This window comes from Colobus angolensis, unplaced genomic scaffold (assembly GCF_000951035.1).
Source record: "Colobus angolensis palliatus isolate OR3802 unplaced genomic scaffold, Cang.pa_1.0 Scaffold11, whole genome shotgun sequence".
NCBI classification, from domain to species: domain Eukaryota; kingdom Metazoa; phylum Chordata; class Mammalia; order Primates; family Cercopithecidae; genus Colobus; species Colobus angolensis.
This window is the reverse complement of record NW_012112030.1, coordinates 6,276,412-6,300,435: the sequence shown is the minus strand read 5'-3', so window position 1 is coordinate 6,300,435 and position 24,024 is coordinate 6,276,412. Positions and strand designations below refer to the sequence as shown.

General features: G+C 35.9%; 1 protein-coding gene and 1 pseudogene across 1 annotated transcript; both read left to right on the top strand.

The window, feature by feature from the left end:
* Positions 1–832: 832 nt before the first annotated feature.
* On the top strand, positions 833–22,992 carry CLEC6A (C-type lectin domain family 6, member A). Its single transcript, XM_011953539.1, has 6 exons — positions 833–1,049; positions 2,793–2,882; positions 4,496–4,597; positions 9,062–9,207; positions 21,643–21,758; positions 22,842–22,992. The coding sequence occupies exons 1-6, from the start codon at positions 1,019–1,021 to the stop codon at positions 22,984–22,986; spliced, it is 630 nt and encodes a 209-aa protein (XP_011808929.1). The 5' UTR covers positions 833–1,018; the 3' UTR covers positions 22,987–22,992.
* LOC105519973 lies at positions 5,522–6,128 on the top strand (annotated as a pseudogene).
* Positions 22,993–24,024: the final 1,032 nt, after the last annotated feature.

Below are 24,024 nucleotides of genomic sequence, written 5' to 3'. Positions count from 1 at the left end.
GGATTACAGGCTTGAGCCACCGCGCCCGGCCCTGTTTTTCTTTCTCACCACTCCATAAGATTTATGGCTCTTTGTTAACATACTATTTCAGCAAGGCCTGTAAGCCACTGCCTTGAAAGAGATAAATAATTTGAACTGAGTTCTCTCCTGAGTGATGGGTATAGCACACATTAATAAACTGCTGTTTTTTCTCTTGTTTCTCTGACTTTTGTTTTCAGGAGAGTGTCTCTACTAAGAATCTATGAGGACAAGAAAACAAATCATATTTTCTGTGCTACAATATAAAATTCATGAAGCCTGTTTCCGATTTTATATCACTTCAGGCTCCCTTTTACCTAATCAGGGAGATTACAAAATATCACTGTCGTCTACCCAGTATTAGTCTGGATGCAATAAGAATCTTTCATCACCTTTGCAGAGTGATTTCAGAATGTTTCGTTTTGCAATCACATTCCTTAACAATGTTCATGGGTTTTGTTATTTACTATCTTACCCTTCATATCTAAACCATATCCATTCAATCAGACTTTTGCTTACTTCCTAGGACACTGTTCAACACAGGGATTAAGGCTTGCATAAAATGAGTAACCAATGTAAAGTTTAGTTAGGGAGCACTTAATTTAACCAAGGTCTCTAAATGGATTTCTTTTAGGAGATACAAAATTTTCTATTTTGCATGCTACAATGAATAGGAATCAGACAGAGAAATTTTATATTAGGAACTGAAGAAATGATCTAAGTATTCTTGTCAAAGTTCTCATGAATGGTTTTCAATGTTTCTCAATTCCTCTTTTTTTTTTTAATCCCATATTTCAAAATCACTGGAAACTTTAGTTGTAACTGTGACTTCTTCTTTTGAGGTACACTTAATGTTAGAAGTCTCTTAGTTCTATGAGACTGTGTAGCAGTTTGTCCCTTGGCTCTACCTTTTTAAAATGAAGCTGGGTCTCTGGGCAGCATCTTCTGGGCAAGAGATACAAAAGGTTCCTGGACCTTCTCAACACAGGGAGCCTGCATAATGATGCAAGAGCGGCAACCTCAAAGTACAGGTGAGTATTTCCTCTGTTTCAGAGGAAAGTGGAAGTGTATGATGAAATAAGATCACCTGGAGAGAAGAAGTAGACAAAGAACAGATTGAAGAGCTAGTGATTGGACCAATATAGTAGACTGAAAGGAATTTGAAAGAAAGAGTCATTCTTCAGAGCCAGAGCCACAAGCAATTGAAAGAATAAGAAAGCAAATATTTTTTGGGAGGTTTGTATCAGATTTTATTGAAAGTTTAGGGTGACAGAAAAGATTTACATGATAGAAGGTAATCAGGGAAATAATTGATTATTAGATATCTGCTCTTAAAAGTCTTTTGACTAATCTTGAAATCCAGGCAGCAGTATTCTTTCCAATTACCCTGAGTTTGTTTTTGTACTTGCTTTTCTAATTTTTTTGTAAGAAAAAAGCTTCCCATTTTTAATGCATGAAAATTTGACTTTAGCTTCAACCCTTTGCATGTCCATCAATAGTGTTTAAAATTTTTTTAATGGATACAAAATAGTTGTGCGTATTAATGGGCTCCATGTGATATTTTGATATAAGAATATGATGTGTAATGATAAAGTCTGGAAAATTAGATTATCCATCACCTCAAATATTTATCATTTCTTTGTGTTTGGAACATTCCAAATCTACTCTTCTGGCTATTTCGAAATATACAATAAATGATTGTTGGGCTAGGCTCAGTGGTCCACACCTGTAATCTCAGCACTTTGGGAGGCTGAGGTGGGTGGATCACTTGAGGTCAGGAGTTCGAGACCAGCCTGGCCAACATAATGAAATCCCATCTCTACTAAAAAGACAAAAATAAGCTGGGCATGGTGGCATGTGCCTGTAATCCTAGCCATTCAGGAGGCTGAGGCAAGAGAATCACTTGAACCCGGGAGGTGGAGGTTGCAGTGAGCCAAGATTGCCTCATTATGCTCCAGCGTGGGTGACAGAGTGAGACTCCATGTCAAAAAAAAAAAAAAAATGTTAACTACGGTTGTCCTACTGTGCTAAGGGACACTAGATTTTATTTCTTCCAGCTAATTGTATTTTTGTAGGCATGAAACAACCTTTCTCTATCTTCTCTTCCCCATTAACCTTCCTGGCCTCTGGTAACCACCATTCTATTCACTACCTCCATGAGATCAATTTTTTTAGCTCCCATATATGAGTCAGAACATGTAATATTTGTCTTTCTGTGCCTGGCTCATTTCACTTAACATGATGTCCTCTGGTTCCATATATGTTGTTGCAAATGGCAGGATTTTATTCTTTTTTATGGGGCAATAATATGCCATTGTATATATTATACTACATTTTCTTTATTCATTCATCTGTTGATAGACACTTAGGTTGATTTCATATCTTGGCTACTGTGAATAGTGCAATAAACATGGGAGTGCAGATATCTCTTGGATATACTGAAGAAACCAAATATCAATACAGGGATATGAGAAATGGGAGACAAAAGTGATGTTTTGAGAAAGGAAATCAATGGAAACATGTAATAGTTAAGAAGAAAGAATAAAGATATGGAAATTCCAGTTGGTTTAGCATATGTTTTACCTGTATTCTTTGGGGCCACAGAGTTACTACCTGGTTATTTATTCTGAGGGAGTTTGTAAGCTCTCTTCTTGCTTTAGGTTTTTAACTGCTCTGAGGTTCTTCATCTAGTTTGTTCATTGCTGTAAGCTTCCTGGGGGTTTTGGTTCCCCGGCCCCCTGGTAACTGCATTTGTTGTCTTCCTGATTGGACAGAGAAAAGAGGCTGGTGGTCCCTGAGACTCTGGTCTGTGCCTGGGATTTCCATGGCACTCCTCAGTGCTTGCTTCATTGTGAGCTGTGTGGGTAAGTTCTTCACTGAGGTGCATTTTCTTTGCTTCTTTTCTCTCGAATATTCCATACAGATTTCCTAGGACATATTCTCCCCTGCCCCATTAATACATCAGCTCTTACTTGGAATGCCACACTTTCCTTGATTTCTCCTTTTCCCTTGGTTGTTCTTCTTCTATCTTTTGAAAACTGAATTCTTTTAGATTTAGTTTACTTGGTTTTATGAGCATTTTCTGAATCATGGCCTCATCTATCCATGTTGTTCATTGTAGCCATCATCTAAGACACCATCTTTCAGGACTGGATTCACTGGTAATCATGTGTTCCCTAGTCACAAAAGTCTTGCACTGGGAGTGCAACTCTAATTGCTGTCATAATTGTGATATTCTATATTAGATTCTTTGATTCATGTACAGAACCTTTCCAATGTGAGAGGAAAAAATATTCAAATGAAATGATGGAGATAAAGAGAATAAAACATTTCTTCCCTGTTCTGCTTGCCTCCAAATACATGCCTGAAGTTCATTGTATGAGAAGTCTTAAACACCTTTTTCCTCTCTCATTCACAATTTGGATTTCTACTCATTGATAAGGTGATTAAAAATAGTTGTTGAATAGTCTGGGAGGGAATGAAAGTGACTTCCCCTGTCAATCAGGTCATAGATGTAGCTCCCTCAGAGATTTAAATAAATCTCACAATATTTAGTAAAATACAAGTAATTATCACCAAAGTTAGAATCTGTTTTGCTTTTCAGAATCAAGTACAAGAGAGAAGGGGGTTTAAGAATAGATATTTCATAAAAAGAAACACAAATTCAGGATCTCAAAACATGAACTAAGAGCAGGGCAGAAAGATTTGACTGTACTGAGCTTTAGTTATAGAGGGACAAAAAGGAAATGAGTGAAGAATCAGATCAGATCCTGAGAGATAAAGGGTCTTGCTGAAAGTGAACATTAACATAAAAGTTAATGTTCATTTGAGACATTAAAAATATTTTTACAAATGTTTAAACTTTCCCCTTCATTGTTACTTAGCCCATCTGTTGATGTGTGACTACCTGCAGCTAGAATTATTTAGAAAACATCAAAATAACCTGTGTGCTTGCATCAAGGTTATTAAGGCTAAGGAGAAGCAGACATCTAGTGAGTCAATAAATATTTACTGATGACTTTGTGACAGTTACCCTTTTAGGTGTTTGTGATTAAAAAAAATGATCAGTTTTCACCTTCAGACTTCCTCCTTTTTATAATAAAATATTTTTAAATCATTATTTTAAAATTGTGAGTATATAGTAGGTGTATATATTTACGGGATGCATGAGATGTTTTAATACCTTTAAGTTGTGTTTGTGATTAATTGTTGTGGGAAGCAGGCAGAATCTCTGTTCAAGAGTATGGAGTCTAAATTCTAGTGGTGAAAAGACCACAAAATTAAATGGGGGATATATATATTTAAAAAAAGTAAGATAAATGAATACAAGCAAATAGTAATTTGGCATGGTTTTTATTGGGCTTGCAGAGAGAAAGAGTGGTGGGGGTCAGAGGTAAGCCAGCATTGTACAGATATAGAGCTCAAGGCTTTATAGCAAAATAATAGATGGACACTAATTCTCCTTCTTCCTTCCCAGTAACTTACCATTTTACATATGGCAAAACTGGCAAAAGGCTGTCTGAACTACGCTCATATCATTCAAGTCTCACCTGCTTCAGTGAAGGGACAAAGGTGACAGGTAAAACTTTAAAATGCTTACATAGACTTTCTTTTTTCTCAGGGAGAGAACAGGGTTGAGCTCAAGATTGCTGTATTCTATTGTGCATTTGTGTGTGTATGTTTTATGAAAGTCTCTGCTTGGATATTTTCATAATTTCTCTAAACATACATGTTCATATCAGGCTCTAGACATGCCCCCAAAACAATTCCTTCCTCACACTTCTTGAGCGTGGTAAATATTATAAACCTACATGCATGTAATTTGCTCAGGCCAACCCTGGAAATTATTCATAACAATTCTTACAGTTTTTACATTCCTCGCACCCTCCATCAAATGTGTACAATACTTTTTTCGACATTTAAGGTTTCCAATTAATACTACCCATCTCCATCCCAAATACTAGCATTAGTCCTGGTCAAATTGGTTCAGGATGAGACTGATGCCTGTCCAAAATATACTGTTGTTAACTTCGTATGTGGAGAGTTGGCGGAGTTGAATTTAGGATTATGGTTGGTGTATTAGTCAGTTTTCATGCTGCTGATAAAGACATACCCGAGACTGGGCAATTTACAAAAAAAGAGTTTTATTGGACTCACAGTTCCACGTGGCTGGGGAGACCTCACAATCCTGGTGGAAGGTGAAAGTCACATCTCACATGGCAGCACACAAGAGAAGAGAGAACGAGAGCCAAGGGAAATGGGTTTCCTCTTATCAAACCATCAGATCTTGTGAGACTTATTCACTACCAGGAGAACAGTATGGGGGAAACTACGCCCACGATTCAATTATCTCCCACAGGGTCCCTCCCACAGCACGTGGGAATTCTGGGAGTACAATTCGAGGTGGGATTTGGGTGGGGACACAGAACCGAACCGTATCAGTCAGCTTCATCACAAAGGGAAAGAGCCTTTCCGTCTGGCGGCAGCCGTCGGGTAAGTCAAGATGGGTGCATACAAGTACATCCACCAGCTGTGGAAAAAGAAGCAGTCTGATGTCATGAGCTTGCTTCTGAGGGTCTGCTACGGGCAGTACCGCCAGCTCTCTGCTCTCCACAGTGCTCCCCACCCGACCTGGCCTGATAAAGAAGGCCGACTGGGCTACAAGGTCAACCAAGATTACTTATATATAGGATTCGTGTTCGCCGTGGTGGCCAAAAACACCCAGTTCCTAAGGGTGCAGCTTACGGCAAGGCTGTCTATCATGGTGTTAACCAGCCAGATTTTGCTCCAAGCCTTCAGTCTGTTGCAGAGGAGCGAGCTGGACACCACTGGGGGTCTCTAAGAGTCCTGAGTTCTTACTGCGTTGGGGAAGATTCCACATAAAAATTTTTGGGGGTTATCCTCATTGATCCATTCTATAAAGCTATCAGAAGAAATCCGGACACCAAACCAGTCCACAAGCACAGGGAGATGCATGGGCTGACATCTGCAGGCTGAAAGAGCCCTGGCCTTGGAAGGGGCCAGAAGTTCCACCACACTATTGGTGGTTCTCATCAGGCAGCTTGGAGAATGCACAATACTCTCCAGCTCCACCGTTACTGCTAATATAAGTAAAGTTTGTGAAATTCATACCTAATAAGCAATTTAGGACAGTCAAAAAAAAGAAAAAGAAAAAGGGAAAGTGAAGTGCATAGTCTTCTTCCCACCTATGTGGAACACTGCTTCAACAAGTAACATTCGAATATTCAAATGAATATTTTCCTGGAAGCAACAATGAGCACTTAGCATTTGCCTTCCGAATGCCCTGAAATGGGACAGAGATGGATATTAATTAAATTAACTCCATATCCACCTGGCATAAGAGACTGTTAATTTGCCCCCTAAGTATATCCAATGTAAATGAGCAGCCAAGCTATTCAATACAACTACTTAAAGTTACAGAAAATCTTATGTGATAAAATACAATTATTTTGTATAATACCATGTCAGCAAATAAAAATGCTTCAATTGTAACAACATCCTTTCAAATCATCATTACAATGAAAAGTAAAAATAAAAGTCCATACACAAAATTTCCATTTTGATTAAAGTTAAAAAATAACTTAAATCCACATTGTATCTTGTTCAGTTTGTTTTCCACTCCGTTGAAGTCAGAGTATGGAGACGTTCAGCTGCATAGGAAGAGCTAGAGTTCCTTCAATCCCCAGCACTCTGCCTAGGCCAGTTACTTAACTGTTTTGCTTGTCGATCCCCTAAAAGGATTCTGAAAACATATGTACCCTCCGATACAGTTTAATTTGACATCAGAATTTTCATCATGCTATAGAAGCAAAAGCTTTAATTTCTGGAACGTTGTAAATATTGACTTTAAAAAACAAAACTGTTATTTCTCTCTTAAAATGTATTTACTTGTTTGTAAATACTATTACAAAGTGTTAACCCCCATCATCCATTAAAACAAAAATAAACATGTATTGTTTAACAGTTGGATGTTTTACATCATTCTTCTCTCTCCTTGAACTAAAATTTACATGATACTTTTCTCATCTGCCAAAATATGTAGATAAACATGCCTAATATTTTAACTTCCTGTGGACCATTAGGCTTTGAGTGTTATGTGTTCTGGATTGATTTACTATCATAATTATTATCAGGACATGATATCAAAACATCACAAAGTTATTATAGATTTTGATAAATCATCAATAATTAAGTAAAACTATTGGAAGTCTAAATCTTAATGAGATGAATGGAACTTTGAAAAAATGCTATCAAATGTAATTATAATATTATTGCTAACATATTCAACACCAATTCAGCTCCTATTTTCCAATTTAATGACATTAACTGAAAAATCTTGCTTACCTAAGTCAGTAGATAAGAATGAAAAAAGCTTTGTTTGAATGTCACTCAATTTTTGATATTCTTTCAGCATTGTCTGCTTAAGATGATATAGTGATCTATTGTCAAAAATTATTTATAATGGTTTGTAAACTGAGAATTTGATCAGGTTACTTCCAATGTTATAGAAAGTGAAGAATAGGAAATATTATAGAATAATTTTGTAAAAGATTTGTTATTTCTCAGTCAGTAGTTATTTACTTTCTCAAAAGTATACCAAAAAGTGTTCTAATAAGGCTTATCAAATGAATATGATTTGCATCTGTTACTTTCTACACTTGCAAAGTGACTTGATCAGCTCATCATTCTCAGCATAAATTGAGAAAATAAAATATTATTAATGTTAGTATACCTTTTTGACAGATGCTTTTACTGATCACAGCTGACAATATTTTTTGTCGGCCTTGGAGCTGGCAGTTTCACATGTTCAACTTATAAAAAAATGTTTGGTGTATATAGCTCAATTGGCAAAGTCAAATTTGACTTTCAAAATTCAAATCATATGTTAATACACACTTTGAGACATATTAAAGCAATCATTAATAATGAGCAGAATGCACAATTAAGGTATATTTCTAAAAGCAGCCATTATTCATTTTATAATCTTATAAAAGGAAGAATAAGCTTTTTGGTTTTTAATTACTTAATATTTAATGATATAATAATGTAAAAAATGAATAAAATAGAACTATATGTAATAACATGGGTGAATATTAGCAATGCAAAACAAAAAAATAAGTCCAAGAAGATCACATATATCATAATTGCTGTTTAAAATTTCAAAACCAAACAAATCTAAACAATTTACTATTTAAGCATGCATATATATTTGTTTAAATTATATGTAATCAAATCATATTGATTATAAGTATAATCAAAATATATCAGTGGATTTATATATGTCTAGCTATGGATTTTTTTAATCCTAGAAGAGTGACAAACTGGTACTTGTAAGGGGAGAGAACTGCTAATTGTTTAAGATTCTTAAGCATTTAATACTGTGTGGAAATTAGTAATAGGTAACATTTATTGAGCAATTATTCTATGTTAAGCATCTTTTAAAATGCTTTATACATATTATGTGATTAAATACCCCTGTGAGGTTGGCACTATTATTATTTCCATTTTAGAGATGCAATAATTGAGGCTCAGGAAGGTTATGAATTTGCTCGAAGACATACATGATAAATGGGGGAGCCAGAATTCTAATGAGGCATAATTCTAATTCTCATAACCAACCTGTGAATAGTTATCATTTTGAAAACCCAAGGCTTTGTGGCTTGCCCAAGATTACTGAGCAGAACTGGGTTTCTAGGTTCATCCGTGTTAGTCATTTAAAATTCTAAGAGGACTTGGTGCTTATAATGTACAAGGGACATGAAAAACAAAACTCAATAATGACTTTTTTTTTTTTTGCAAAAAAGAAAATGGAGACAAATTCTGCAGGTAAACTTTAGTAAATATTGAGGACTTAATGTTAAAGAATATTTATTTGAAATCAATTCTAGGGCCTCAAATTATATAATTCAGGAAACAGTAAAAACATGAATTAAGAGACTGTCTCTACAAAGCAACCGCAGATCCTTAATCTTATTTATCACATCTTTCACTCACTCTTTTTTTTCATGTAACACAAAAATAGCCTGGGGATGTTGCCCAGCTTCTTGGAAGTCATATGGTTCCAGTTGCTACTTCATTTCCAGTGAAGAGAACGTTTGGTCTAAGAGTGAGCGGAACTGTGTTGAGATGGGAGCACATTTGGTTGTGTTCAACACAGAAGCAGAGCAGGTACTGTTTCCACTTAAAAAATTATCTAATTGTAGAAAAAACACATAACACAAAATTTACCGTCATAACCATTTTTAAATGTACAGTTCAGTAGCATTTACTATTTTCACATTACTGGGCAACAGATTTCTAGAAATTTTTCATCTTGCAAAACTGGAACTCCCCACCCATTGAACAACAACTATCCATTTCCCCATCCCTGAAAGCCCTGGCAATCACTCCTCTACCTTCTGTTTCTATGAGTTAGACTATTTTAAATACTGTATACAAGTGAAATTATATAGTATCTGTCATTTTTTGAATAATCTATTTCATTTAGTATAATATCCTCAAGATTCATCCATGTTCTCATATAAGACAGGACTTTCTTTCACTTTAGGGCTGAATAACATTCCATTGTATGTGTGTCTCACACTTGTTTTTTGTTTCTTTGTTTTATTTGATTTATTTTCCGGGTTTATTGGAGTGTGACTGACCACCAAAAGTAGCATATATTTAAGGTGTACACTGTGATGATTTGATATACAAATGTATTCTGAAATGGTTACCACAGTCAAACTAATTAATATATCTATTACCTCATATATTTAGCCTTCTTTTTCTCCTTTTTTGTGGTGAGAACACATAAGATGCCACATTTCCATTCATTTACTTGTCAGTTGTCATTTAGGTTTCTTCTACTTTGTGGCTATTGTGAATAATTCTGCAATGAATGTGGATGTGCAAATAATCTTTTAGAGTTTCTGCTTTCAATTCTTTGGATAAATACCCACAAGTGGGATTGCTGGATCACATGTTAGTTCTATTTTTAATGTTTTGAGGAACCTTCATACCGTTTTCATGATGACTGTGCCATTTAACATCACCCGCAAGAGTACCCAAGGGTCTCGCTTCACATTCTGGTGAACACTTGTTCTTTTCTGTTTTGCTTTTTGAATAGTGGCAATCCTAATGGACGTGAAGTAATATCTCACTGTGATTTTGATTTGTATTCCTTTAACAATTAGTGATGTTGAGCAACTTTTTTTTTTTTTGAGACAGAGTCTCACTCTGTCGCCCAGGCTGGAGTGCAGTGGCGCAATCTTGGCTCACTGCAACCGCTGCCTCTTGGGTTCAAGCAATTCTCTGTCTCAACCTCCCAAGTAGCTGGGATTACAGGTGCCCACCACCATGCCTGGCTAATTTTTGTGTTTTTATTGAAGACGGGGTTTCGCCATCTTGGCCAGATTGGTCTTGAACTCTACCTCATGATCCACCCGCCTTGGCCTCCCAAAGTGCTGGGATTACAGGCATGAGCCACCGCACCCAGCTGGCAACTTTTAAAATGTACTGTTGACAGTGTGTATATCTTCTTTGGAGAAATGTCTATTCAAGTCCTTGGCCCACTTTTTAACTGGGTTATTTGTTTTATTGTTGTTGAGTTGGAGGTGTTCCTTATATATTCTTGATATTAACCCCTTACCAGATATATGGTTTGCAAGTATTTTCTTTTATTCCATAGGCTGTCTTTTCATTAGTTGATTGTTTCCTTTGCTTTGCAGAAGTTTTTAGTTTGATGGAGTTCCATTTGTCTATTTTCTTGCTTTTGCTCCCCATGATTTTGGTTTCATATCCAATACATTGCCAATTTCCATGTCATGAATCTTTTTGCTCATGTTTTCTTCCTGGAGTTTTACAGTTTTAGGCCTTTGTTTAGGTCTTTAAAACATTTTGAGTTAATTTCTGTATGTGACATAAAGTAAGGATTCAACTTGGTCCTTTTGCCTGTGGATATCCAGTATTTCTAGCTCCATTTGTTAAAGAGATTGTCTTTCCCCATTGTGTGGTCTTGGCACCTTGTTGGAGATTATTTGACCATATATGTGAGGGTTTATTTTTGGACTCTGTATTCTGTTACATTGGTCTCTATGTCTGTCTTTATGCCAGCACTGCACTGTTTAGATTACTATAGCTTTGGAACATATTTTGAAATCAGGAAGTGTGAGGCATCCAACTTTGTTCTTTTTCAAGGTTATTTTGGCTATTAGGGATTTCTTGATATTCTATATGAATTTTAGAATTTTCTTTCTTTCTGCAAAAAATAACATTGGGATTTTGGTAGGGATCACGTTGACTCTTTAGATTGCATTTTAACTGTATTAAACCTACCAATCATTAAACATGAGATGTCTTTCCATTGGTTTGTGTCTTCTTTGGTTTCCTTTATCAATGTTTTGTAGTTTTTATAGTACAAGTGCTTTGCCTCCTTGGTTAAGATTATTTCTAAGAATTTTATTATTTTTGATGCCACTTTATTATTTATTTATTTATTTATTTATTTATTTATTTTCCTGAGACAGAGTTTTGCTCTGTCGCCCGGCTAGAGTGCAGTGGTGTGATCTTGGCTCGCTGCAACCTCTGCCTCCCAGGTTCAAATGATTCTCCCTCCTCAGTCTCCCAAGTAGCTGGGATTACAGGCATGTGCCACCAAGCCCAGATAATTTTTTGTATTTTTAGTAGAGACAGGGTTTCACCATGTTGGCCAGGCTGGTCTTGAACTCCTGACTTCAAGTGATCCACCCACCTCGGCCTCCCAAAGTGCTGGGATTACAAGCGTGAGCCACCACATGTGGCCTTTAATGGGATTATTTTCTCAAGTTTCTTTTTAGATTGTTTATTTTTAGTGTTTAGAAATGATACTATTTTTTTCTACATTGATTTTGCATTCTGAAACTGCTGAATTTGCTTATGAGTTCTAAGAGATTTTTTGTGAATATTTAGGGTTCGTTACATATAAGATTATGTCATCTGTGAACAGAGATAATTTTACGTCTTACTTTCTGATTTGGATAATTTTTTTCTCTTCCTTACCAAGTTGCTCTGGCTAGGACTTCCAGTACTATGTTGAAAAGAAGTGATGAGAATGGGCTTTCTTGCCTTGTTCTGAATCTTGGAGGAAAAACTTTTAATTTCTCAAAATTTAGTATGATCCAGGGATGCAAGAATGGTTTAACATCTGCAAGTCAATAAACGTGATATACCATATAAAGAGAATTAAAAACAAAAATTATATGATCATATCAATAGAGGCAGAAAAAGTATTTGACAAAAAAAAGCATATCTTTATTATTGAAACCCTCAGTAAAATCAGCATAGAAGGGACATAGCTTGAGGTTATGAAAGTCATCTATGACAAACCTACGGCCAACATTATACTCAACAGGGAAAAGTTAAAAGCATTCCCCCTGAGAACTGGAACAAGACAAGGATGCCCACTCTCACCACTTTCGTTCAACATAGTACTGGAAGTCCTAGCCAGAGCAATCAGACAAGATAAAAAAACCAAAGGGCATCCAAATTGGTAATGAGGAATTTGAACCATCGCTGTTTGCTGATGACATGGTTATACCTAGAAAACCCTAAAGACTCATCCAAAAAGTTCCTAGAGCTGGTAAATGAGTTCAGCAAAGTTTCAGGATACAAAATCAATGTACACAAATCAGTAGCTCTGCTATACACTAGCAGTGACCATGCTGAGAATCAAATCTAGAACTCAACCCCTTTTACAGTAACTGCAAAACAAAAACACTTAGGAATTTACTTAACCAAGGAGGTGAAAGACCTCTCTAAGGAAAACTACAAAACACTGCTGAAAGAAATCACAGATGACACAAGCAAATGGAAACACATCCTATGCTCATGGATGGTTAGAATCAATATTGTTAAAATGACCATATTGCCAAAAGCAATCTACAAACTCAATGTAATTTCCGTCAAAATACCACCATCATTCTTCTCAGAACTAGAAAAAAAAATCTAAAATTCATATGAAATAAAAAAAGAGCTACATAGCCAAAGCAAGACTAAGCAAAAAGAAGAGATCTGGAGGCATCACATTACCTAACTCCAAACTATACTATAAGACCATATTCACCAAAACAACATGGTATTGGTACAAAAATAGACACATGGACCAATGAAACAGAATAGAGAACCCAGAAATAAAGCCAAATACTTGCAGTCAAACATATTCAACAAAGCAAACAAAAACATAAAGTGGGAAAAGGACACCCTATTCAACAAATGGTGGTGGGATAATTGGCAAGCCACATGTGGAAGAATGAAACCGGCTCCTCATTTCTCACCTTATACAAAAATCAACTCAGATGGATCAAGGACTTAAATCTAAGACCTGGAACCTTAAAAATCCTAGAAGATAACATTGGAAAAACCCTTCTAGACATTGGCTTAGGCAAGGACTTAATGATCAAGAACCAAAAGCAAATGCAACCTGAACAAAGATAAGTAGTTGGGACTTAATTAAACTGAAAAGTTTTTGCACAGCAAAAGAAATAATCAGCAGAGTAAACAGACAACACACAAAGTAGGAGAAAATCTTTGCAATCTATACATCCAACAAAAGACATCCAACAAAAGATACATCCAGAATCTACAAAGAACTCGAACAAATCAGCAAGAAAAATACAAACAATCCCATCAAAAAGTGGGCTAAGGACATGAATAGACAATTCTCGAAAGAAGGTATACAAATGACCACAAAACTTATGAAAAAATGCTCAACATCACTAATGATCAGGGAAATGTAAATCAAAACCACAATGCGATACCACCTTACTCCTGCAAGAATGGCCATAGTTAAAACATCAAAATATAATAGATGTTGGCATAGATGTGGTGAAAAGGGAACACTTTTACACTGTTGGTGGGAATGTAAACTAGTACAACCACTGTGGAAAGCATTATGGGTATTCCTTGAAGAACTAAAAGTAGAGCTACCTTTGATCCAGCAGTCCCACTACTGGGTATCTACCCAGAGGAAAAAAAGTGATTATATGAAAAAGATACTTGTGCATGCATGTTTATAGCAGCACAATGCACAATTGAAAAAATGTGGAACCAGCCCAAATGCCTACTAATCAATGAGTGGATAAAGACAATGTTATATAATATATATATATATATATCTCCCCATATATATACTCCATATATATGTGTACACACACACACACACACACATATATATATAAAACAAAATACTGCTCAACCATAAAAAGAAATGAAATAATGGCATTGGCAGCAACTTGGATGGAATTAAAGACCATTATTCTAAGTGAAGTAACTCACGAATGGAAAACCAAACATCGTATATTCTCACTCATAAGTGGGAGCTAAGCTATGAGGATGCAAAGGCATAAGAATAATACAATGGACTTGGGGGAGTCAGGGGAAAGTGTGGGAGATGGGTGAGGGATAAAACTACACATTGTGTACAGTATACACTGCTTGCATGATGGGTGCACCAAAATATCAGAAATCACCACTAAAGAACTAATTCATGTAACCAAACACCATCTGTTCCCCCAAAACCTATTGAAACAGAAAAATTGAGTATGATGTTAGTTGTAGGCTTTATATATATGACTTTTATCATGTAGAGATACTTTCCTTCTATTGATACTTTCCTTCTCTTGTTTGCTGAGTGTTTCTATTAGTAAAGGATGTTGGATTTTGTCAAATGGGTTTTATGCACCAGTTGAGGTAATCATGTGGTTTTTGTTCTTAATTCTCTTAATGTGGTTTATTACGTTGACTTTCATGTGTTGAACAATTTTCACATTCCAGAAATAAATCCCAGCTGGTCATTGTGTTTAACCCTTTTAGTATATTATTGGAGTGGTTTGTAGTATTCTGCTGAGAGTTTTTATATCAATCTTCATCAGGCATATTAGCCTGTTGTTTTATCATAGTATCTTTTTCTAGTTTTGATACCAGGAAAATGCTGACCTCATCAAATGAGTTCAGAAAGATTTCCTCCTCTTCGATTTTTTGACATCGTTTCAGGAGGATTAGTGTTAATTCTTCTTTAAACATACGTAGTCACCAGTGAAGTCTTCCAATTCTTGGCTTTTTTTGTTGGGAGGTTTTGATTACAGATTAATTTCCCTACTAGTTATTGATCTATTCAGATTTTTATTTCTTCATCAATCAGTCTTGGCAGGTGGTATGTTTCTAGAATTCTATGAATTTCTTCTGTTACCTAATTTGCTGGCATATAATTGTTCGTAGTCTCTTACAATCCTTTTATTTCTGCAGATATTTTGTAGTATCTTCTATTTCACATCTCATTTTAGTCATTTGAATCTTCTTTCCTTTTTCTTACTTACTGTAGATAAGCATTTATCAATGTCTCCTACTCATACCTTAGCTCCCACTTATTGTGGTGGTGTCTATTTCTCCCTTTACTTCTGTAATGTTTGTCTTATATATTTAGGTGCTCTGATATTGTGTGCATATATATTTATAATTGTCATATCTTCTTTTTTTCTCTCTTGGGGCAGCTTTTGAGTTAAATTTTATCTGTCTAATATAAATATGGTGACCCGTGCTCTCTCTTTGTTAACATTAGCATGGAATATGTTTTCCTTTCTTTTCACTTTTGGCCTGTGAGTGCTTTTGAGCTAACGTAAGTCTTTTGTATACATATAGTTGGATCTTGTTTTTTATTAGTCATTGCACCAATCTAGGTCTTGGGAAGTTTAATCCATTTACATTTAAAGCAATTCTTTATAGAGAAGGAGTTAATATTGCTGTTTTGCTCACTATTTCTGTATATCTTGTGTATTTTGTCCTTTTGTTCCTCTCTTGCTGCTATCTCTTGTGTTTCATTGATTTTCTGGAGTGGTATGTTTTGATTCCTTTCTCATTTCCTTTTGTGTATCTTCTATAAGTATTTGTTTGTTGTTATCTTTATGGGGATTACATAAAACATACTAAAGATATTAAAATTATAACCATTTTAAGATGAAAACAACTTAACTTCAATTGTATACAAAAAGCCCTCTATTCCTTCAGATATCCCCCCATCCCCATTTATGTTACTGGTGTCGCAAATTACTTATTTTTACATCATTCATTTGTTATCATAGATTTTATAGCTATTTTAATACATTTTTAAAGAAATGTATTAAAAGAATGTAAGAAAGAATCAGTGAATTTGAGGACAAGTCAATTGAATTCTGTATGAGAATTAAAAGTGATTTATGCACTAACATTACAATATTACAGTATTCTGTATTTATGTATATATCTACTTTTACCAGAAATCTTGCATATGCTTTCATGATTCTATCTACCAGTCTTTCACTTCAACTTAAAGGATTCCCTTTAGTATTTGTTTTAGGGTGAATCTAGTGGCAATGAATTCTCTCAGCTTTTGTTTATCTGGGAAATTCTTAATTTCTTCACTTTTTTTTTTTATTTTTTTTTTGAAACAGAGTCTCCTTCTGTCACCCAGGCTGGAGTGTAGTGGTGTCATCTTGGCTCACTGCAACCTCTGCCTCCCAGGCTGGAGAGATTCTTGTGCCTCGGCCTCCTGAGTAGCTGAGATTACAGGCATGTGCCACCACACCCGGCTAATTTTTTTCATTTTTAGTAGAGATGAGGTTTTACCATATTGGCCAGGCTGGTCTTCAACCCCTGGCCTCAAGTGATTCACCTGCCTCAGCTTCTTAAAGTGCTGGGATTACAGATGTGAGTCACGACACCCAACCTCTTTTTCACTTTTGAATGATAGCTTTCCCAGATACAATTTTCTTAGTTGGCTGTTTTTATTTTTTTCAGTATTTTGAATGTATCATAACAATCCCTTCTGTCCTGTAAGGTTTCACTGAGAAATCTGCTGACAGTTATGGGAGCTTGGTTGTATATGAGAGCACTTTTCTCTTGCTGCTTTTAACATTCTTTCCCTGTGGCTTTTGACAGTTTGATTAAATGCATGTTAGTATGAGTCTCTTTGGATTTGTTCTAGTTGTAATTGAGCTTCTTGAACTTGTATGTCCATTTCTCTCATGAAATTTGGGAAGATTTTGGTGATGATTTCTTCAAATAGATTTTCTTCCCCCTTTTTTCTTTATTCTCCTCCTATGACTCCCACAATGCCTATATTGGTCCACTTCATGGTTTCCACATGAAACCATGTGGAAAGCCCTCTCCACTTTTCTTCATTCGTTTTTCTTTTTGCTCCTATGACCTGAAAATTTCTTTTTTTTTTTTTTGAGACGGAGTCTCGCTCTGTCCCCCGGGCTGGAGTGCAGTGGCCAGATCTCAGCTCACTGCAAGTTCCGCCTCCCGGGTTCACGCCATTCTCCTGCCTCAGCCTCCCGAGTAGCTGGGACTACAGGCGCCAGCCACCTCGCCCGGCTAGCTTTTTGTATTTTTTAGTAGAGACGGGGTTTCACCGTGTTAGCCAGGATGATCTCGAACTCCTGACCTCGTGATCCGCCCGTCTCGGCCTCCCAAAGTGCTGGGATTACAGGCTTGAGCCACTGCGCCCGGCCGACCTGAAAATTTCAAATGACTTGTCCTCAAGTTCACCGATTGTTTCTTCTGCTTGATCAAGTCTTCTGCTGAACCTCTCTAGTGAATTTTTCAGTTCATTTATTGGATTCTTCAGTTCCAGTTTATATTTTTTTAAAAATTCAATAGATCCTATCTGTTGATATTCTCATTTTGTTTGTGCATCATTTTCCACATTTTGTTTAGTACTGTATCTGTGTTGTCTTTTAGCTCATTGAGATTTTTAAGATCGTAACTTTGAAGTTTTTGTCACGTTATTTATAAATCTTTTTTTCTTTAGGTACAGTGTCTGGAGATTTATTTTGTTCCTTTAATTTAGCATTGTTTTTTTGTTTCATTGTATGTCTTGAGATCTTTTGTTTACATTTGGGCATTAAAAAACACCTATTCTATTGTTCATTGTCTGGCTTCATACAGACCTTCACCAATTAGCTGGGCATAGATTCTAGGAGTCTCTCAAACTTTTTCTGGTGATGCATCTTCTCTGGACCTGTGTGTGTACTTTTCCAGATAAAGTAATTTACACAGGTTTCATTTTTAGGAGCTCGTATTCTCTTGCTTTACCTGGTGTCTATATGCAGTACCAGTCTCTCTAGAGCAGTAATAAGCTGCCATGCTTGCTTCTGTTCTCAACAGCCACCAAGTCTCCCAGATATGTTGTTTCCCATTAGCAGTCTGAATTAGGTGTGACAGAAACCAGTCCCTAAGGCAGTCTCCTGGAAAGCCAGAAAGTTGATGCAGGTTTCACTCTTCTCTTTTCCTTCCAAGAGAGATGCTTAGAGATGGAAGTTTTTTCTCTATTGCTTTGTGTGCCAGTATGAGGAAGGACTATGGCAAGTAAATGCAACAAACTTTCTTACCTGCTTCAATGCCAGTTTTCTCAGCTTTGGTCTTACCAGTGGGGTTGCAATCTTTTAACTATTTTTCTGAAGTTCACAAAGGCAATTTGATTCATATATTGTTAAGTAAGTGTCTTCATGGGGGAACTAGAGCATGGGGCTTTCTATTCTGCCATCTTACTGATATCAGTGGAGCATGTACTTTAAAGAAAACTTCAACTTCTATCTTAGATTTAGGAAGTACATGTTCGTGTTTGTTATATGGGTATATTGCACAATGCTGAGGTTTGGGGTACAATTGATCCTGTTACCCAGGTACTAAGCATAGTATCCAATAGTTAGTATTTCAACCATTGCCCCACTCCATTCCTCCTCCCTTCCTCCTCTGCTAGTCCCCAGTATCTATTTTTGCTATGTTTATATCCATGAGTACTCAATGTTTAGCTCCTACTTCTTATAAGTGAGAACATGTGGTATTTGGTTTTCTGTTCCTGTGTTAATTCACTTAGGATAATGGCCTCCAGCTGCATTGGTGTTGCTGCAGAGGGCATGATTTAAATAATTTTAATGACTATATAGTATTCCATGGTGTATATGTATTATATTTTCTTTATCCAGTTCACCATTGATGGACACCTAGGTCAATTCCATGTTTTTACTATTGGAAATACTATTGCATTGAACAGATGAGTACATACTTTTTTTTGGTGAGATGATGTATTTTCTACTGGATATATACCCAGTAAGGGGATTTCTGGGTTGAATGGTACTTCTGTTTTATGTTTCTTGAGAAATCTTCAAATTGCTTTCCATGGAGGCTGAACTAATTTACATTCCCACCAGCACTGTATATAAGTGTTCCCTTTTCCCTACAGCCTCTCCAGCATCTGCTGTTTTTGACTTTTAAGTAATAGCCATTCTGACTGCTGTGAAAAGGTATCTCATTGTGCTTTTTGTTTGCATTTCTCTCATTATTAGAGATGTGCATTTTTCCAGATGTTTGTTGGCTGCTTATATGTCTTCTTTTGAGAAGTATCTGTTTATGTCTTTTGCCCATTTTTTAATGGTGTTGCTGTTTGTTTCTTGTTTGTTCAATTATTTAAGTTCCTCATAGATTCTGGATATTAGACCTTTGTTGGATGTGTAATTTGTGAATATTTCTCGTATTTTGTGGGTTGTCTGTTTGCTCCATTGATAGTTTCTTTTACTAAGAAGCACTTTAGTTTAATTAGGTCCCACTTGAGAATTTTTGTTTTCATTGCAATTGCTTTTGAGGACTTAGTCATAAATTCTTTCCCAAGGCTGATGTCCAGGATGGTGGTTCCTAGGATTTGTTCTAGGATTCTTATATTTGAGGTCATATAATTAAATTTTAATCCATTTTGAGTTAATTTTTGTCTATGGTGAAAGGTAGGGGTTCAGATTTATTCTTCTGCATATGATTACCCAGCTATCCAGCACCATTTATTGAATAGGGAGTCCTTTCTCTATTGCTTTCTATTGTCAACTTTGTCAAAGATCAGATGGCTCAGGTGTTTGGCTTGATTTCTAGGTTCTCTATTTTGTCCCATTGGTCTATGTATCTATATTTGTAGCAGTACTCTAATGTTTTGGTTACTGTAGCCTTACAGTATAGTTTGAAGTTGGGTAATGTGATGTGTCTAGCTTTGTTCTTTGGAGCAGGTATTTTTAAAAATACAAATTAATACCAGGAAAACTTTCCTAACATTTTTGACTGAGAAGCACTACTCCCCACCCTGGAATATTAGGTTATGTCAGGAAGCCTCAGGGCAATACACAACAAATACTCGTTAAGCCTTCAGGTTCAATTCAAAATTAATTTCCATTTGCCTCGATAAAATTACTTATAGGAAAACAATCTGGACATAGCTAAAGGTATTTTAGAAGCTCAATTGAAAAGATGAGAATAATTATTTTTATGAAATAAATAAATCAACTATAGTTAAAACCTAGTGAACTCTCTATTATGTTTAACTTTTCCAAGTAATTTGCTACTTACTTTCTTTTTTTTTTTAATTATACTTTAAGTTCTAGGGTACATGAGGTTTGTTACATAGGTATACACGTGCCATGTTGGTTTGCTGCAACCATTAACTTGTCATCTATATTAGGTATTTCTTCTAATGCTATCCCTCTCCCAGCCCCCAACCCCACAACAGGCCCCAGTGTGTGATATTCCCCAAACTGTGTCCAAGTGTTCTCATTGTTCAATTCCCACCTATGAGTAAGAACATGTGCTGTTTGATTTTCTGCTCTTGTGATAGTTTGCTGAGAATGATGGTTAGTAATTTGCTGCTTTCCAGGGAAGAAGTACTCAGGGGAGTAGAGAAACAAATTTGTATTTTAAGAATCCCAATGCAATTTCACTGAAAAACAATAGGAAATTAATATGGAACACATCTTAGCAGTCAATGTGCTCCAAAAAAACTTTCTTCTCTCTCTATATATACACACATATGTATATATGAAGAGATTTTTTTTTTATGAAGAGATTTTTATGAAAAAATTGGCTCACATGATTATGTAGGCTAAGAAGTCCTGCAGTCTGCCATCTGGAAGTAGGAGACCCAGAAAAGTCGGTGGTATAGGTCCAGTTTGAGTTCAAAGGCCTGAAATCCAGGGGAACCAATGGTGTAAATCTAGTCCAAGGGTAGTAAAAGATCGATGCCTCAGGTCAAGCAGCAGGCAGCCAGGAATAAATTAAAAAATGGATGAATTTCTCCTTCCTCTGCCTTTTTTTTTCTATTCAGGCCCTCAACAGATTGGCTGATGCATACCCACACTGGGGTGGGGGCAATCTACTACTGAGCTTACCAATTCAAATGCTAGTCTCATCTGAAAACACCCTTACTCTCATCCGGTCACCCCTTGGCCCAGTCAGGTTGACACATAGAATTAGCCATTATGCCATCTGAACATATAAAATAAAAAAAAGATTGAAAACACAAAAATAAATTTATGTACATTTAAAGACAATTCTGTTTCTTGGTAAAGAAAAGAATGAAATTCTGAGACAGGAATTCCTGTATTAGGACTGTTTCTTCCCTGTAATGATGTTGGTACTTTTGGCCTGTACTCCTGGTCAGTAGACCATCATGTGACTGCTCCTTGCACCTTGTGTTTTCTTCTATAGAATAGCTCTGAAGGCTATAAGGAAACTTTACTTTGTTCAATCTGGAAATACCAAAGTCTTTGACTCCTTTTTTTTTCCTTCATGCAGAATTTCATTGTCCAGCAGCTGAATAAGTCACTTTCTTATTTTCTGGGGCTTTCAGACCCACAAGGTAATAATAATTGGCAATGGATTGATAAGACACCTTTCAAGAAAAATGTCAGGTGAGTGCAGATCTGGGGCCTTGTTTACATAGAAAATCTAGGGAAATTTTGTTAGGAGTGACTAATAATGTTAATATTGATAATTATGATAATAGGATCTAACAATTATTAAGCGTTACTAAGGATATGCATTATCTCACTTAAACTTCATGAAAACATCTCTTTTTCTGAACTAATTTTACAGATGAAAAATTAAATAACTTGCCCCAAATCAATAAACTAATAAGATGAGAAACTGAATGTCAACTCCTTGTCTATCTGACTCTAGAGATGGTGATCTAAACTATTATATTTTGCTGTTTCTAAACACCAGTAGACACTTAAACTGATCTCTAATTAATAAAATTTAAATTATCTGGGTCAGAACTATGTACAATTTTAGTAGAAAAATTACATAATAATACTATTTACTTGTGGCTTTAAAAAAGAATTCAGTTATACATTATCTTATTTGATTCTTTCACAATCTCGTGGGTTAGTTAGGGACCTTATTATAATTCCTATTTTTAAAGATGAGGAATCTAATACTTGAGGAGATTGAATTACTTGCCCAAGATCAAAATGAATGAGTATCAAAAACAGGTCTTGTAATTCCAAAAGTTGTGTCCAACCTCTCACTCTTTACCCAGAATGTATTCCCTGGAGGCAGGGTAACTTTTACATCCATACTCAGGCATCGTAACATTCACTTAAGGCAGATCCATGAGAATAAAGAAGCTTAGGAAGATGATAAGAATACACAGATGTAAGGAGATAGTCACTTTATTTCATGTCAGTAAGAAATAAATTATTTAATAACCCCAGCCAGGATAAAGGCTCTGTAAAGAGGAAGATGATTGCAGTGGAAAGATCTAAGAATAAACCATCTCATAAAATTTTGCCAGGAGAATGTTAAAGGAACAAGTGTAAAAGTATGTGTCCATACTTAAGGATCTGAGGAGGGCAGTATGAGAAGGAGGAACAATCTTTGGAACGTTCTCTCTTCCTAAGTCCCACTCTGTTCACTCCAAACGTTTATACTTTCTAATCATTCACCATGCATTCATTGAAGATGTCTACCTACCTTTTTTTTTTTTCGTTTAGATTTTGGCACCCAAATGAGCCCAATCATTCAGCAGAGAAATGTGCTTCAATAGTCTTCTGGAAACCTACAGGATGGGGCTGGAATGATGTTATCTGTGAAACTAGCAGGAATTCAGTATGTGAGATGAATAAGATTTACCTATGAGTAGAAATTTTTTCAGTGATATCTTTAAAATTGAAACCTATTCTGAAATGATAATTTCTTTCTGTAATTTCACATAACCCTTATGTTATAGAGGTTCATAGAAATGGAAAGATACCTGTTTCCCTTTAATCAGTCGTCTAGTTTCCTCCTTTCCACTAATGATAGAATGCACCCTTCCTCTCTTTGTTCCATTCTTTCACTTGTTATTCATTTTTTTCTTTCTTCACACTTCATTACACAAACATTTATTGTTTCAGAGACTGTACTATTTTGTTTGTTGGAAGATTTATAAGGAAGCATCTTTTGCAAATTATGACTTTTCTTCCTCAATATACCATAAAGAAATCTTTTTGGTCAAGATGGTAGTTGGAAGTACAATCATCTGAAGGCCTGACAAGAGTTGAAAGACCTGTTTTCTAGATGGTTCACTCTCATGGCTGGCAACTTGGTGTTGGCTATTGCTAGGAGGCCTCAGTTTCTGACCAAGTGGAACTTTCCATAGGGCTAACTGAATCTCCTTACAATATGGTGGCCAGCTGCTATTAGAACAAGTGATCCAAAAGAACAAGTAAAAGTAGTAATGTCTTTAATGAACTACACTCAGCAGTTATGCACCATAACTCCTGCTCTACCCCATTGGTCACATAAAACAGATCTGATATAATAAGGAAGGGGAATACCCAAAGGCATGAATAACAGAATGTGATAATCACCAAAAGCCATCTTGGAGGCTATCACAGCAAAATTTATTTTAAAAGATATGAAAAAAAGTGTAGTGAAAAATAAATTAATTAAAAAATCTCCTACACTAAAATTATGGACTTCTGTTCATTAAAACACCATAAAGAAAATTAAAATAAAAATGACTGGAGGAAGATATTTTAAACACTTATAACTGACACAGTATTAATGCCAAGCATATATGAATATCTATCACAAATTAATTAGAACACAAAAAAATGAGCAAAATATTTGAACAAGCACTTGATGAGGAAATGTATACAAAATGCATGCTTTTATAGAGATGCTCAGCTTCAT